The sequence below is a fragment of the Lentinula edodes genome (assembly GCF_021015755.1).
Source record: "Lentinula edodes strain Le(Bin) 0899 ss11 chromosome Unknown C8R40scaffold_2, whole genome shotgun sequence".
Taxonomy (NCBI): domain Eukaryota; kingdom Fungi; phylum Basidiomycota; class Agaricomycetes; order Agaricales; family Omphalotaceae; genus Lentinula; species Lentinula edodes.
The window spans coordinates 1,492,692-1,508,557 of record NW_025764308.1 but is presented as its reverse complement, the minus strand read 5'-3'; the positions used below and the strand labels follow the sequence as shown (position 1 = coordinate 1,508,557).

Here is a 15,866-nt window from a genome sequence, read left to right as displayed (position 1 = left end):
CCTCGAGGATCACTCTCTGTTTGACCAGTCTCATAAGTTGACTACGTGCTGGTTTGATACTCATTCTCACACCCTCATTCGAAAAATGGAATCCCAATATATTATAGAAAAGTAAAGATCAATACTTTGAGACGAAGCCAAAATCCCAGCCTGGGTTTGAAAATCATTCAGAATAATGATTTGAAGGTCATATTGATGAGTCTAAATTGGAATTTCATGAAGTCTTTGGAGGACAGAATTATGCACACCAAGTTCGAAATTTTAGTGTAATGTTCTATCATGTTATATACAATTATATATAGGCAAGCATATAGTTATCAGATTTAAAGTCCCTGAGTAAAAGATTGTGACAGTAGAAAGCAAGCAAATCCAATAAATGAAAGTCCTTTTTATGTTTGTGATGGACCATGATGACGAGAGGACCCCCCGATTACGATTAAGGTCGTGCTGCAAGAACGGATGAGCGACAGCATAGAACGGAAGAAAGGGGAATTGATTGGCTCACCGAGTTCTTCCCTTCTGTAAAACCAGAAGTAGCCAGCGACAATGATAAGCTGACAGACGAGGCAAACCCAAAACATAGGTGAAGCCATTGGACTTCCTGAGAGCCCATTTTGAGGATCCCAGATGCCTGGATCAGGGAATACTGTGCCAGGACCTAAGGCATCTGGTGCTGTTGCCCGTGCAATCATGACTATAGCCGATCCCAATACTTGAGAAAATGCCAGCGTGACTGTAACATGCAATCGAGAAAGAGTTTGGAGGAGAATTAAACCAAGGCCGACACCCTGCACAGCGTCGAGAACACCGAGCCAGAGCCAAAGCCCCACTGCAAGATATGGTCCCCCAGCTCCAGCCCAAGGAACATAGGTTGCTATGCCCGAAGTTCCCCAGAGTATCTGTGGCGAGGGGCAAGATTCGTTGAAACTAAATTTCATTTGAAGAGCCAAACCAGCTTACCTGACACCATCTTGGGGCACCAAGTCCCACGGCAAATACAGGCAATAGCCATGTGTGTGTCTTACTAAAATGAGTTAACACGAAGAGCATAAGGGACCAGACCCCAATGAAGAACGCAAGAACAAGGAGCAAGGTTTTCCAAGTTGGGATGTCGGAGTTCCATAAGAAGTACCAATTTTGACCATAAGGCTGTAAAAGCAGCAACTTTAGAGTAGTGTAGCGATGAATTCAAGATCGACTTACGCCACTGAGCCAGTAGGTCTGTAAAACGACAGAGATAAGGAACCAAACAACAATCTTTCTACGGAAAAGTGTCTTCATGAAATTGGGAACCTTAGGGGGTGTTTGGCGGTAGTATTCTAATAACACGCAATTTAGATCCGTTCGAGGAAACATAAGCTGCAGTAGCTTACCGGGAAGGCCATACAGCATGAGATAGCAAAACAAGAAGCACATGACAGCTAGCGGCCAAACTATGACACAAATCCACCAAGGTGGAGTGTAGTTGTCGGACTCAGTGTTCAACTTGTAACCCCAGTACCAAAGAGCCGCGACCCAAATTTGTTGAGATCCCTGTACGATACATGCTCGGAGCATCCAGACCTCTGTTGCAGCACCCTAATTGAGGCATCAGCTTGTGCTACGTGTGGGATCATACGGAATACTCACCGCTTCTTCACCAAAGTTAAGACCGAAGAATAAGAAGGCAGCAGCAGAGCCAACAGCATAAAACCATGTCGCAACGTTAGATAAAATCTTATGTGATGGATTGAGGGCGGAAGAAATAGAGGGTAGTCCAATTAAGAAGAATGCAACACCGAAAAATACCCATGGTGCGGCAAGGACATAGACTGATGGTTTGAACCGGAACAATGGATACCAAACGGCAGAAGCAACCAGGAAGATACTGCCAATAATGTAGAGTTGAGCACTCGACTGCCAATTGTGCCCAGTGAGAAGTGTTATCTGGAAACTTGTCGCACATAACGTCTGTTGTAAACTAAGTTAGTAGAATGCAACATTAGAGTACTTTGTCCAGACCTGTCCAAGGGCAATGATGATCGTGTAGAGTGGCCATCCTCCAATTTCCCGAGCCATGAAAATTTGAAGACCTGTCATGGGAACTTGCTCCGGTTGAGGCAGTGTAGTTTCCCAATCAGCATGGCCGACACCATCACCCATAGGCGCTAGTAAAACGATGTGAGAAAACAGCAGATACAGGAGCAATTTACTCACAAGACGGACGAGAGTAAAGGGAAGGGTCAGGTGTTCCCCATACTGAGTCGCGTTGGGAAGAGCGCAGGCTGGCGGCGCTGTCTAATTTGTCTTTCTTCACTTTCCCGAAGAACACCTCTTCGCTCTTTGTGAGGTACTTTTCAATAGAGAGCTCATGCTCGGAATTCTTGGCATTCAGTTCTTGAAGCTTTTGGACGAAGTCCGCTGCTACACCTCCGTCGGCATCCGTAAACTTCGAAAATATTAATAAGTGAGCGGTGACGAATGGATAACGATACTTACTGATGCAATAGCTTTGTTTAGTGGAGAACTCGAGTGCTCATCGGCAACATCCGCGAGGGACGAAGCAGAAGAGTTCCGAGAATGGGAACTGAAAGGTCGAGCGGGACGCTTGAAATCTCCATTGGGGGCTTCAAGGAAGGGATCGGGAGCATTACGTTGATCACGAGCAATGATACGGTTTGCCCGGCTGAGGAAATCATCATAATCAGCAGAACTGTTGTGACTCCCATGAGATACCGAATCTCCTTCATCGCCAACAGAATTAGCGTTAAGAAGTCTAGGAGGAGCATGGGCTGGATCGTCCATGGCCAAGGAATCGGCCGAGTTATTGAGGCGGGGGCTTCCCATAGGACTAGCCAAACCGCTTTGCTGGTCCCAGGCTGGTTGGGATGGCTGAGATTGATTGACGGGATTCCAATCGTCAGTGTCCGCCATTGGACGAAGGCCTCCGGTACCACCATCACAATCACTCTCCCTCCAAGCGTCCGCGCCGGCAAGATCACGACTTGCAATAATGCTCCGTCTATGGAAATCTTCCATGCGTTGCCGCCATTCTACGACCGGGAATCGTTGCACAGCAGAGCGAGCACGTAGCAGAGCACGTTCATCTTCAGTAGACTTGAGCGCCATTTTGATTGTTTTCGTCAATTGCGACAACATATGAGCGGTCGAGCTGGATTCGACAGGGAACCACTTGATAAGGCATCTATGTGAGAAGAAATCTGACATATAATACACAGAAAACTTACCCAACCTGGCATAAGACCCAATCCACCAAGACGACTGCCCACTCCCAGAGCACCCTTACGACCAAATTCAACTGCAACCAAACCAAACGGCTCATCACGCGAAGGGATGAGGGCAAAATCAGCACCACTGAACAAGAATGGGGGAAGGGCAGTGAATTCTGGTTTGGAGTAAACACGATCAGGATAAAGTTCCATGAGACGAGCCAGCTTCTCGGCGGCGAAACGCCCATAAAGATCAATGACGGGTCCAACAGTTATAAGTTGTATTGAAGGTCGTTTCTCCAACCTTTTCACGGACACAAATTAGTAATGTCCAAGCAGAAAACTAAGAAACGTACAATGATGGCATAACATCGGCTATAAGATCGACACCCTTCTGCTTAGACCAACGACCAACGAATACGAAAAGGTCTGCGTCAGGATCCTGCTTGAGTCCTGCCCATTCTTGAGCTTGCCGTTTATGTTCGGGTCGAGCAGCCTCTGCTGACTGGTCGATTTGAACTTTCTTAGCATCAGTGGGACTTTCATCTAAAGCAGCTATATCCGTGGGATCGGGGTTGGGAAGGGAATCCACATGCTTCAGTGTCCAAAGGGCAGGATAACGAGCCCAGCTACGTTTACCATACTTGTCGGAAACACCAGCGACACCAATGCTCTTTTGATGAACACTGATGAAAGATGCGGCGGCGTGCAGTAAGTTAAAGGTGTTACCGAATTGCACGTATTTTGTACAATGCTCCTTGCTGATGTTGAACGCTGAACAGACTTCCTTCATTTCCTCTTTCGTTCGGAGAGGCCAAAGTCCTTGGAACTCAGCGTTATGTAGAGAAAGACAGACCGGAAGAACCTTGGGAAGTAGATAGATGGGGGCGAGGGCACCATGGTAGTCATTGACGTGGTAGATGTCGACTGTAGGGTTTCGTCGGACAGTGGCAGCGATAGCTTGATTCCACGTAGAGTAGAAGATAGCTGAGCTAAGATCGTCCATGCGAGCAGGATAAGGATCCGCTTTTGTTTGAGCACGAAACACAGGGCTGTCGAGGATTACGTAGGTGATGTTGTCCAGGGTGTGCGTTTCGACCTCGATGAGATATGGTTCTCCAAAGATGATGACTTCGATGGGATCGGCTGGATCACCAGCAGGGTATTCAATATCCTTGACTTTGGGTACAACCCAGAGTAGGTCAACATCGGACATGGCTTTGCCTATCAAACTCGACATGACACCAAGCCCCCCAATTTTGACTTTGAGTTTCCAATCGATGATTTCATACTCAAGCGTTGCAATGAGGACTTTTCGACGTTTGTTCTTGTCCTCGGGCCAACCTATGATATCCATATTCTGTCTGTGAACCTTCTTTTCGGACACGACGGCCCCGTCTTTGGCATCGGATTTCCCACCAAGGGCACCGAGGATAGGAAAGTAACTGGTCTTGGCCTTTACACCATACTGATTGTACCTGATGCCATAGAAAGACCACATGAAGATGAGAACGGCAAGAGTCCCCGTAATGAGAGGAATTGAAACAAGAAGCGCGTATAGAGTAGCGGCAACACCCTCTCGCCCATGAGGTTCAAGGTACCAGGTCATTGTACTGTCGTCGATGAACACCGTCCAAGAGAGATGAGGAAGAGGAGGGGCTGACATGTTCAGATAGTTGGCAGCCGCACTGTTGGGTGGTAGACGATCGAGAACACCATCCCCATCGGTGTCACCGTAGAAGTAGTTATCTTCACCCCAGACATTGACCTGGAAGTAAGAGGGCCAATAGTACATGAAAGTGAACTCCCAAAGGCCGTCTGCACTTTGTGAGAAAGTATTTGCGATTCCCTTGTTGGAACCCCACTCGTTGAAAACACCAGTGGCAATGAGCTGTGGCACGCGACGAGCGTATCCGGACCAACCATAGTCACTGTGCACGACGTGTGAACTAGATAAGGTAGCTGCACTCCAATCTGCGATACTCATTCAGTGTATGAAACAACAGTGTGTGGTAAAACATACATTGAACCACGACATGGTCACCGTCCCAGAACAGATTCGCATCAGCGAAGGAACTTAAATCAAGGGTTGTAGTATCTTCCCAGTTCGTCCAATTCGTCCAATTCTGCCCAAAATTCCACGAATAACGGAACATGTCTGCGCCGTACGCCGAATGAGTGAAGATATAATCGTCGCCATTTTTCGTGAGGGCGGAAGCGTTGTAGTCGTTATCCGGAAACACCATGACATTACCGGGCAAACCTTTTCGTAGAAGTAAAACATCTGTAGTCTGATAGGCAAAGCAACGTCAGCATAACATTCCCCTCTTTGATATGTACTTACTCCAGTAGAGTTACCGCTACTAGAAGAGGGGTTGTTGACCGTGATATTCAAGATACCATCTCCGAAGTTAGTGAGTGTCGCGTTCCAAACCCACTGCGTGCGGGAAACACCTTGAACAACAACGTTTGCGGAGCTATTCATGTTGGCGCAATTTGCATTAGAGATTGTAGGGATCGAGCCAGTACTCGAGCTCGACATAGCCAATGTGATACTGTTAGTCACGCTGTTACAGTCCATCTCCGTGCTAAATTCCAGAGAAATGTCGACGCTGGTGCCACTTGTTTCACTGTTTATACGATAATCATGGCCAGGAGTGAACGCAGTCAAGGCAGGAGGAGGGGACAACCAATTCGCCACGGGGACTAACGCCTTGAATCCGTAACCATCCATCGTGATACTACCCAAACAACCGAACCAAGGAGCTTGACTATCATTGTTAAATGACGACGAGGATTGTTCAAGCGTATAGGTCTCGTAAGGATAAAAGAGATTCTGAACAACAGTTCCGGACTCGTAAGGTGATGAGATCCAAAGGGTGTCGTTACAGTCATAAGTCCAAGTATTGGTGGAATTCTCGTTGGTGAAGAACATCCATACCGCATTGGTATTAGTTCCAGTCAGGTTTTGAACACCGGACATCTCGGCGCGAGAGATAGACCACAGTCCCATTTCAGTCGCAGTGTTATTGGAACCCTCGCGCTGAATGTAGTAAGTCCAGTTGCCGAGCTCGGTGAGGGTGTACCCGTCCTGGAGAGCGACAAATTGACTCCGTAGGTAGTTGAATTGAGCGAACAGACGACGCGAATCAGCTGTCGGATCGAAATGGTCGAGGGCGTTCCAGTCATCGTGACAACCGAGAGTCGATTTATCGAGGGGCATATTGTAATATTGCTGCGATCCAAGCTGGTAGCATCCATGGCGCTTCCAGGCCAGGTTACCAGGCATTGCTTGACGACTGGTTGGCATGTTCGTTAGAATCCTTTGAATGTACATTGATCATGTAACACACCCATAGAGATAATTGTTCGCGGTGTCATCATAAATGTAGAATGCCTGCTCCTCTCCATAATAGTACTAAAACGTACGAACACATTGTCATAATTCAGTACAGCAGCAAGGGAGGCAACGGACATACCATAACTATCCCGGGCATGACCAAGGAAGTAACGAACGTTCCAAGGGCGGATCGTTGAGTCCCATTCGCCAAACTGGGCCATCTGAAAACATCGAAATTACTGGTACCGTACATGTGACGGGGATCCACTTTGTTAGTCTGTGAGTTGATGAGATCGTTGTCCACGAAGATTTCGTTCCATGCAGTGACAAAATTAATGTCAACATCGTAAGCCACCGCCAAATTACCATCCATTCCGAGGAACCTGGTAAGGGATCGATAAATGGAATAGTGGAAAGCGCAACCGTCGAGGGCGACAGTGCCATTGTCTCGCAGAAAATATTGTGACTGATCAGAAGTAAGCTCAGCTACGGCTGTAATGTTTTGCAATCGTTGGGACGGAGTACGACCTCGACCACTGGAACAACGGGAAGGTGATGAGTGATCCATCTAGGGACAATCAGATTTACTCACATGTATATCGAACCAAAGGTATCTCCACCTGTAACCTCGCCCGGGATGAAGAAGTTTGTTTTTCCAAGATCGTATGCACATTGACGAGTTGTAGAAGCCCACGTAGCGAGGGCATCCACAGTGACCTGGGTGGCCTTATCGATACGGATAGCGTCGATGTCTAATGCCTTGATAACCATACAGGAAAAGGTAGTCAACTTGGACATAACTTCTGGTCTCCATTCACGTAGTCGATCTTGCACCGATGCAAACTTGGACAGTTGACGTTGCCAATCTGGATGTACACCGAAAGCCTCCATGTCACCGTACTGATCAAAATCTGACTCCATACAGTACGTTGCACCAATGGTGTCTGGATCAATGACAGAGCCGTCATCATCATAGAAAGTAGGCATGACACATGAAGTGTTCTTCGTATTGCCAACCTATAATCCAGATGTGTTTCAGCATACAAGAAGAAATGGACAGAAACACATAGCCTTACAGAGAAGTCCCTGTACTCGGAAAAATTCCATGGGATGTAATTTGGGTAAGTATACTCAGCACCATACTCGTTTACAGTGAACGGAGCACTCGTATTCAAGAATCTAGGGTCGAGGATAAGAATGTAAGTAGGAGATTGAGAAGCTAAACTGACCCTGTAAAACCCAAAAGGTCACCCATAGTTCCCACCGTCAAATCGGCCATGAAGTACATTCCCTGAGCGTGAATTTCATCAATAGCTGCGACCCAATCATCCCATGTACCCCAATGCGGATCGAGCACGGTCATGTCGAGAGGAGAATAACCTGAAGTTCGTCATTAGAACTGTTTAGGAGTTGTACGTGAAGCAACTTACTGTCGGCTTGCCATAACATGTTGAGAAAAGGGGTACCAGAAATGTATATGACCTTGATGCCCATGTTCTTCAGGTAGCCCAAACGAGCGACGAGACCTTTGAGATCACCACCGAAACGAAGTTGAGTTTCCCGGTAATCCCATTCATACATCGTTCCAAAATAGTCATTATTAGAGGGGTCACCGTCTGCCCATTTGTCTAGAAGAATTGTGTAAACTGGGAGAGAGCGCCAGTTGTCTGGGGAGGGTGTGTAGGTTGTATTAGAGCGGGTGGTAGAGTACTGAGTAGGATCAGTAGCGTCCTTGTTGGTGTTCAGATTCCAAGCGGTCAAGTCATCTCTATACGGCGAGGCTTTCACCAGAGAGGAAAAAAGGGCTAGTGCTCCGACAGCGAAAGCGAACGCGCCCATAGCGCGAAGGTAAAAGGAAGGGAGGGGTAATGATTGGGCAGGAAGGAAAATTGTAACGTTAACGTCAAATAACCAATTTCTATGAAGAAAACATGTCCATCAGATCGCATACACAGCCACCCGCATGTATGTAACTGCCGAGCGGCGATGGTGTCGGAGAGCGGAAGAATAAGGGCTATTTTGTTATTAGACCGTGTTCGTCGTTTATCGTAGTTCATGCACAAGAACTGTATGTACTACCTGGTCTGTACGGGTCAGTACCCGAGGAGTGAACACTATTCCCGAGCAAACAGTAGGCCATATATGCTGATTTGATTTAGTATGTGAGATCAATGATACTGAGCTACTTACAACAGCAGACAACAGCGCGCGCGATCTTCCGGGCTAATGTCTCCGTACCTTGAGAGTGTTTTGAATTTGAAATCCAGGCCTGCGCCGATATTCTATTGAAGAAGGGGAAAAGTGACCGTGTCACCGTTATCGTCAACTTTAACACTTGAAGTCACAAATGAAGTTGAGCAGATACATACGTAGAAACGATCATGTCTGAATCGTTCGCTGTAGCAACGGGTTTTCCTGTGATTCTTGTGGCTCTGAGAATTTAGGAAGCGAAGCATTTCGGGTGTCCGCATTGTAATTTGTATGCTCTTGTATGACACGGGCGTGACCTTGGCGTGACAAAGATTCACTGTCAAATGCTACAATCATCTCAAACCGTGCGCCTCGCAAGGTTGAGAGCTCAACTTGGAAGCAGACGACTGGCTTCTCATGGGGCACCTCAATTCAATGAACCTTCTGGCTACCTTTTTGGCGAAAAGGTGAGCGCCGGTGCCTCGTCTTTGTTCATGCTGTTCATAGCCCGGTTTTAGCCGCTAGCACCTGGTCAGAAGCGCGTGAAGGAAAGTTGGGAGAATATCTGGTACATTGGGATGTTTGGATCGATGGCATTTGCTGCAGTTATGCTATACTACAAGCCAGATAATGGGTACGAGTTGTATGACTTGAACTCGTTCCTTAATAATTCACCTTACATTCCGCAGTGTCGAATCCTGGGCTCTTCGCGAAGCAAAGGAACGAATGGAAGCGCGGGGCGAGAAATACAAGTATGAACCGGTATCGTCGTCGTCGTCATCTTAGAATGTTGCCATGTACACCATTTTCATCCCATTCTATTCGAGTTGAATCGTGCAAGGACATAAAAATCGGCTCTAATCTATTGCGCAAGGTCTATTAATGCTCATAACTGGCTTCATATTCCTCCTTGTTCATTAGTTTCTCCAACTATGATCATCAACATTCAGTTCCTAAATCATCGTATATATACCCGATGTACTTGCCTCTGAAGGGTCAGACAGCTTGATTTTACAAAGCCAACCTGTTTCAAGTCAGTCAATCTTGTCGTTCGAAAGATTCCAAATATGCCCACCTTTTTCTTCGGGAGATTTGTTCAGTAGACCGGGCTGGTCCGCCAGAGTCTCGTTGATCTCTTCTACCTTACCGGACACAGGGGCGTACTGTACAGAACGATGACTCAAATGATCCACAAAACGGATTCAAGCACCTACAATATCAGACGCAGCCTTCACACTTTCTACTGCGCCAATTTGGTCTGAAATATGCGTATATCGGTTAAAGACCCATGAAGTAAAGGTTGTACCACGCACCATGTTGAGCAACCACTGTGCCTACTTGGGGAAGTTCGACAAAGACTACGTCGCCCAGAGATGACTGGGCATGATCTGTGATGCTGATAACTCCAAGTCCAGTTGAATCGTCAAAGGAAACGCATTCATGTTCGACAGTGTATTTTTTGGCTATCCCAAGGCACGTCAGAAACAATTCAAGCGGAAGTTACGGACAAGTACGCACTGACAATAGTCCGGAGTCCGAAAGGCCTGAATGCTCGTGGTGTTACATTAACCTGACACCTTAGTAGAGGGTTGGAAGGAGCAAGTGTACGCCTTAAGATAGACTGCATGTGCGATGACCTGAACCAAGAGGATGTAATTAAGAAAAAGCCAGCGCGCAAATGCGAAGAAAATTAAATGCGGAAGTCCGCTCCGACTCATTCAACTGCCAGCCGGGCAGATAACGACTTTCAAACTCTTGCAACGAAACCCAACTTCCTGAGGAATGCACTGGACTTTGCTGTACATACAGTAACAAATGTTTTTGGACCAGGACAGTCTTTTATTCCACTGTCTATATAGTACAAAAGCACGAATCGCGTCGCCCTACAGTCGACGACAGCAGATATTTGCGATAGAGATTAGCACATTCATATAGAGCTGGGTGCGAGATGCCATGCAAGATTGTAGGTGTGTATGTAGAATAAGATAACGGTATTGGGATTGTCGGTCCGGATGTAGAGGAAGGAGCGATGTTTTTTTACCTACTCCAAAATCTTTGTGACGACACCAGTTCCGACTAGATAGACTAAATTAACAGGCGGATCGAAATATAGTAGTAATAAGGACTCACTGGTCTTGTTTGCCTCCCGCAGAGTGAAACGTGAGCCGACTTCGACGGCAAGGTCAAAGATCAATTCACAATCGAGCTCGACATTGTCACCGGGCATGGCCTGTAGTCGCAATTGTACTCAGAAATCAAGATTATAATACAAGTAAGGTTAAAATCTCACCATTTTTTCTTCGGCATCGGGTGTACCCTCGGCAAAGTTCAAGGTAACAGTTACGTCGGCAGTACGAAGATAGAGTTGAGGACGGTATCCTTGCATGAAGGGAGTGTAACGTCCGCCTTCATCCTTGGTCAAAATCTATCGAGGAGGTAGTGAGAAGTGGACAGATCTGAGAGCTAAAACAAGTACTCACATAAACCTGAGAGCGGAACTTCTTTACGGCCTTCATTGAGCCAGGTTCAATGAGGACCTGTCCCCGACGAACTTGGTCACGCCTGGTACCACGAAGGAGAGCCCCCATGTTGTCACCAGCTTCTGCCCGTTCAAGCTCTTTGTGGAACATTTCTGTATAACATATCAGCCTGGTCGTTGATTAATTTTCGGAGAATAAACGGACCAATGCCAGTAAGTGTGGTTTTGAAAGAATTCCCGAGACCGAGAATTTCGACTTCCTTACCCTTGAGGGCAGTCCCACGTTCCACCTGGATTGCGAAGTTAACAAGCGTCCCGCAACAAAGGTATGGACTACTCACACGGCCAGTAGCGACGGTGCCACGACCAGAGATAGAGAAGACATCTTCCAACAATTGGGTCTAAGTATGACAGATTAACAAACAAGTAACGCGTAAATCACCTTCGATGGGCATTAAGAAGGGTTTGTCAAGATCACCTAGAAGAACGTCATGAGAATAGAAGCAAGTTACGGACAAAAATACAACCCACGAGCAGGAAGGTCGAGCCATGTGTCGCAAGCCTTGACGAGTTCCAAGATTTTGTCAACGCCAATTTCCTTATCACGGCCGTCTAGAGCAGCAAGTGCCGAGCCCATAACGATAGGTGTATTTTCTCCATCGAAGTTGTATGTTGAAAGAAGGTCCCGAATTTCCATATCCACAAGTTCCAGCATTTCCGGGTCGTTGATCATGTCGACCTTGTTGATAAACACAACAAGCTTTTTTATTCCTACTTGTCGAGCTAGTAGCAAATGTTCACGAGTTTGAGGCATTTGACCATCAGTTGCAGAAACGACAATAATAGCACCGTCCATTTGCGCGGCACCAGTAATCATGTTCTTGATGTCTACGCGCGGGTGGAATTAGAGAGAAGTAAAAGTGATGATCTAGCTCACAATCAGCGTGTCCGGGACAGTCAATATGACCATAATGCCGTGAATCCGTCTCATACTCGACATGCGAAGAGTTAATGGTTATACCACGGGCTTTCTCTTCTGGTGCTTTGTCAATTTGGGCGTAGTCGGTGAAGGTAGCACCACCAGTCTCGGCAAGGACCTTGGTGATGGCTGCCGTGAGGGTTGTCTTTCCATGATCGACATGACCTGGAAAAGAGGTTGAAGCAGAAGATTCAGGATTTGAACGTATAAATGACATACCGATGGTCCCAATGTTCATATGGGGTTTTGTACGACTAAATATCTCTGCATATCCTCTGCGCGTGACTAAAATACCATTTGGTGAACCAAAATGCGAACCATAGGCAGATTCACGAACCAAAGTGGATAGGTAGAACAGCTCTTGAAACTGTGAACCGGGGAAGAATGGCTGTGTACACGTATACAATTAGAGGAACCAGCTGGGAAGACAGATAAACGCACAGGAAGAAGAGGCGAAAACGGCCGGTGCAGCCCTACAAGCAGCGACCCGAAGCATGGTGGTCGTCTGAATCAGAAAGCTTTAGAAACTAGAATCGGAGCGCGAGCAAAAATTTGACGGCAGATTTCGGCATCCGGCTCCGGTAAGCCGGACTAATTTCGCCGACACTCGATTTTTCTCTTCGCCATCCCTACTCAACCTCATGGTACGCAGGAATCGACATCGACCTGAACCTTACAGTTCCGACAACGAGCTTTGGAACAATGCGCACAGCACTTATTAGGCAAGTTATGGTCTATATCGTACAGTTCAAGTAAAGGGGTGGTACGGTTATGTTACTGTAAATCTCTGTAAATATACAACGTACAGAGTAACAGTTTTGTCATTGAGCCAACTGTACAGCACAATAGTTATGGTAGCCTACAAATCGAGCAAAAAGAAGGATAAATGAAGCGATTATGATGTACATAATGTAGGATTCGTGAGAGTAGGGTACTATCAGTGTAATTCGGATTTGACGGGTCGCGATACAATCCCTGAGAGATAGGGAATCTAGAAGCAAAATCGAAAATGGTTATCAGTACAAGGGAGTGAAAGGAATGGATTCTGTAAAACAGAAGGTTCAGAGAGAGTGAAAGTCAAAAAGGGTATCTATATTTCCGCAAAAGTTAACATCTGATACGACATTGGGTTGAGGCTAGAACAACTCACAAAAATATCGAGGCTTTTGCCCGTTCGATTAGGCCCTGGATTTTACAAGATCCTTCTCTCCACCAGTTAAATTCTTCCAGAATTTCTTCATCGTCCCCACCGTCCTCGGAATTGCCGCCTGAGCCTGATTACTGGGCCCGTCTAGTACACCGAGCAAATTCATCGCCTTTGCGGAAGCAGCCCCTGGGAGTTTTGGTCTGGACGAAACACGAGGAGGTATCACATTATCATCCCCGATGCTTAAGAAGCTGGCGGTCGGTGAATCACGCAGCGGAGATGTAGAGGATAAGTCCAGGGTTGAGGCAAACGGTCGTCCACCGAAGCCAATATTCTGGGGAAGAATCTGGTCGGGAGTTCCTCGTTTGAAAGCCTTAAAAGTGGGAGTGGGTGGCGACACCAGAGTTCTAGACGATGATCCAGTTGGTGATGAGGGAGTGGGCGTTCGAGGGAGAGGGCTTCCCAGCCTTTCATTCATATCCAACTCAGGAGGACGGGTTTTCGGAAGAGCGTGAAGGTTGCTACGATTGTGTTCACCGAGGGGAGCCGGGAGCATGGATGATATCGCATTATAATCGATAGAGGGAGGACGCGGGAAAGCATCGTACAACAGCTGTCCCGCTTCTTTTTGATAATCAATGTGAGTGTCGTCGGTAGCAAGGTCAGAGTCAGAACTGGTATCGCTGATAGTTGTCATACCAATGCCATCTGGGAGTGAGCCTGGCACGGGAGGAACATGGAATGAGTGTGAGTCATCCGAACTGGAGAAAGACAGAAAGCTAAAGCCCTTTACGTGTTTACGAGGAGCCACGAATGGAGAGGAAACAGTCGATCCCAGAATGGGATCTACACTAGAAGAAGCTCGTGAATGCACAAAGGATCTGCTTTTCCTCAAGACATCCTTTGTACGCCATTTGAAGGCCCCAAAACTGTTGCGAGAATCAATAGAAACTGTGCTGGATTTTGAGGTTGTGTTCGATGCTGAGCGCTGATGATCTGGAGGTTGGAGGGGAAGTAGGTCCGCACTGCCTGGAAGAACTAGATCAGTGGAATCAGGCTGAATGGTTTCGGCATCATCAACGATTACAAAGTTCGAGATGAAGCTTTCACTGCTGTGTGCGGAGTCGCTGGGAGGAAGAGGAGGGGGTGAGGAAATGAAGGAATCGTTATCAGAAATATTTTTTGTGGACGAAGAAGGTCGAGAAGTGACACTTCTAGAATATGGTTGACGTGGAATGGCGTTGCCGCAAGAGTCTGCCACATCGGTGTCTAGGCTCATGATAGCGTTGGCACGTTGACGGACTTTGCTGGGGAGCGATGATAAGCTTCTTCTTGGCTGAATAGTCCGCTTTAAAACGCCATCCTCACGACGAACATCGCGAGTTCTATTTGCACTGCGATCGCGAAGGCTGGGTTGAGACTTTACGCTAGCTAGTGACTTTCTTCGGTGTTCTTTGACCGATACGGGCATCACAACGTTGGACCCTTTATTAGGCCTGCTAAAACGCGGCGTCTCCTCGTACGTACTGGTAATGAGCCATGTCTCACCGGTGTCATGGAGGGAGGATGAAGTCCGATGTGGCGCATGGGAAATATTTTGTGATAGGGAATGTATATTTCCTCCAGAGGACGGTCGAGGAGGTTTGGAAGGGCATGATGAAGATGTCTTTGGTAAAAGAGGAGTGGAATTAGATATAGTCAAATGTGCGGGTGGTAAAGATTTGCGTTGATGGGATTCCGAGACTGGAAGAGGTGGAATAGATTCTACCCAGTAATCAGTGGATTTCGAGAATTCTGGTAACGATGAAATCCTAGACGGCCTAGGTCTACCAAGAACATGATCTTCTTGAATGACAGCACCCTCGCTGGAAAGTGCGGGACCAGTCAGTGGAGATGATTGTAAGGGACGACGAGCATTACGACGCCCTATATGAGAGGTGGTCGGAACAACGCTCAACGCTGGATGAATGAGTGGAAACAAAATTTCATTTGAGTGCATAACAATCTTGATTCGGCGAAACTTATGGGAGGTCAGACGGAAGGAGACCTAGGCACAATTTGGTGACTTACTTGTAATAAGTGATGGTCTGGTGATGGTCGTCGTTGAAGGAGGATTGCGAGAAGCTTATCAGTATTCCTGAAAGGAATTTATTGTTTGGACAGAAGAGGGGCCCGAGAATCGAGATTGTCAAGAATCATGATTAATGTTAATGATCAGAAATTAGCGAGTTGGACGTCCAACAATGAATGTTGGATGATTTTGAACGGAAGTCAGGGAAGGCGATATCAATCTGTCAGTAGAGAGGGTGTATGATCTTGTATGATCTTATACGATCCCCTGGTAACATGAAGGTTTTCGAGTTATTCTTGGTGCGAGCTATGTATGTAAATACATGAGAAAGGTGTCACAAACAGTTGAGCTGGGGTATATTGTTGAACGGACCTCACTTATAAGACAGCGCCGATCAAATTGAAAGAGTTCATTTCCAATAGTCGATGTCAGGCAAGACGGAACCATTCAT

General features: G+C 46.8%; 5 protein-coding genes across 5 annotated transcripts; 1 reads left to right on the top strand and 4 right to left on the bottom strand.

Annotated features, from left to right (window-relative positions):
• Positions 1–155: 155 nt before the first annotated feature.
• C8R40DRAFT_1081176 (modular protein with glycoside hydrolase family 13 and glycosyltransferase family 5 domains) lies at positions 156–8,439 on the bottom strand. The gene is made up of 19 exons (XM_046227128.1): positions 7,980–8,439; positions 7,779–7,929; positions 7,626–7,728; positions 7,142–7,566; positions 6,689–7,085; positions 6,563–6,627; positions 5,554–6,508; positions 5,233–5,500; positions 3,566–5,183; positions 3,228–3,513; positions 2,479–3,171; positions 2,197–2,428; positions 2,002–2,147; positions 1,630–1,950; positions 1,374–1,578; positions 1,204–1,319; positions 961–1,149; positions 506–899; positions 156–447 (listed from the first exon to the last, which is right to left on the bottom strand). The coding sequence occupies exons 1-19, from the start codon at positions 8,386–8,388 to the stop codon at positions 437–439; spliced, it is 6,984 nt and encodes a 2,327-aa protein (XP_046091748.1). The 5' UTR covers positions 8,389–8,439; the 3' UTR covers positions 156–436.
• A 644-nt stretch (positions 8,440–9,083) lies between these two features.
• Positions 9,084–9,525, top strand: C8R40DRAFT_1165599 (ESSS subunit of NADH:ubiquinone oxidoreductase; the record flags this gene model as incomplete). Its single annotated transcript, XM_046230718.1, has 3 exons — positions 9,084–9,206; positions 9,258–9,373; positions 9,429–9,525. The coding sequence occupies 3 exons, from the start codon at positions 9,084–9,086 to the stop codon at positions 9,523–9,525; spliced, it is 336 nt and encodes a 111-aa protein (XP_046091747.1).
• A 32-nt stretch (positions 9,526–9,557) lies between these two features.
• C8R40DRAFT_270146 (putative glycine dehydrogenase) lies at positions 9,558–10,590 on the bottom strand. Its single transcript, XM_046234550.1, has 6 exons — positions 10,258–10,590; positions 10,053–10,202; positions 9,954–9,997; positions 9,815–9,902; positions 9,726–9,763; positions 9,558–9,669 (listed from the first exon to the last, which is right to left on the bottom strand). The coding sequence occupies exons 1-6, from the start codon at positions 10,364–10,366 to the stop codon at positions 9,619–9,621; spliced, it is 480 nt and encodes a 159-aa protein (XP_046091746.1). The 5' UTR covers positions 10,367–10,590; the 3' UTR covers positions 9,558–9,618.
• A 190-nt stretch (positions 10,591–10,780) lies between these two features.
• Positions 10,781–12,840, bottom strand: C8R40DRAFT_1158122 (P-loop containing nucleoside triphosphate hydrolase protein; the record flags this gene model as incomplete). Its single annotated transcript, XM_046229702.1, has 11 exons — positions 10,781–10,815; positions 10,870–10,969; positions 11,030–11,164; positions 11,220–11,371; positions 11,424–11,508; positions 11,560–11,603; positions 11,661–11,696; positions 11,750–12,106; positions 12,156–12,362; positions 12,417–12,564; positions 12,790–12,840. 11 exons carry the CDS (start codon positions 12,838–12,840, stop codon positions 10,781–10,783), a joined length of 1,350 nt encoding a protein of 449 aa, XP_046091745.1.
• A 294-nt stretch (positions 12,841–13,134) lies between these two features.
• On the bottom strand, positions 13,135–15,753 carry C8R40DRAFT_269988 (uncharacterized protein). Its single transcript, XM_046234549.1, has 3 exons — positions 15,415–15,753; positions 13,348–15,364; positions 13,135–13,287 (listed from the first exon to the last, which is right to left on the bottom strand). Exon 2 carries the CDS (start codon positions 15,341–15,343, stop codon positions 13,376–13,378), a length of 1,968 nt encoding a protein of 655 aa, XP_046091744.1. The 5' UTR covers positions 15,344–15,364; positions 15,415–15,753; the 3' UTR covers positions 13,135–13,287; positions 13,348–13,375.
• Positions 15,754–15,866: the final 113 nt, after the last annotated feature.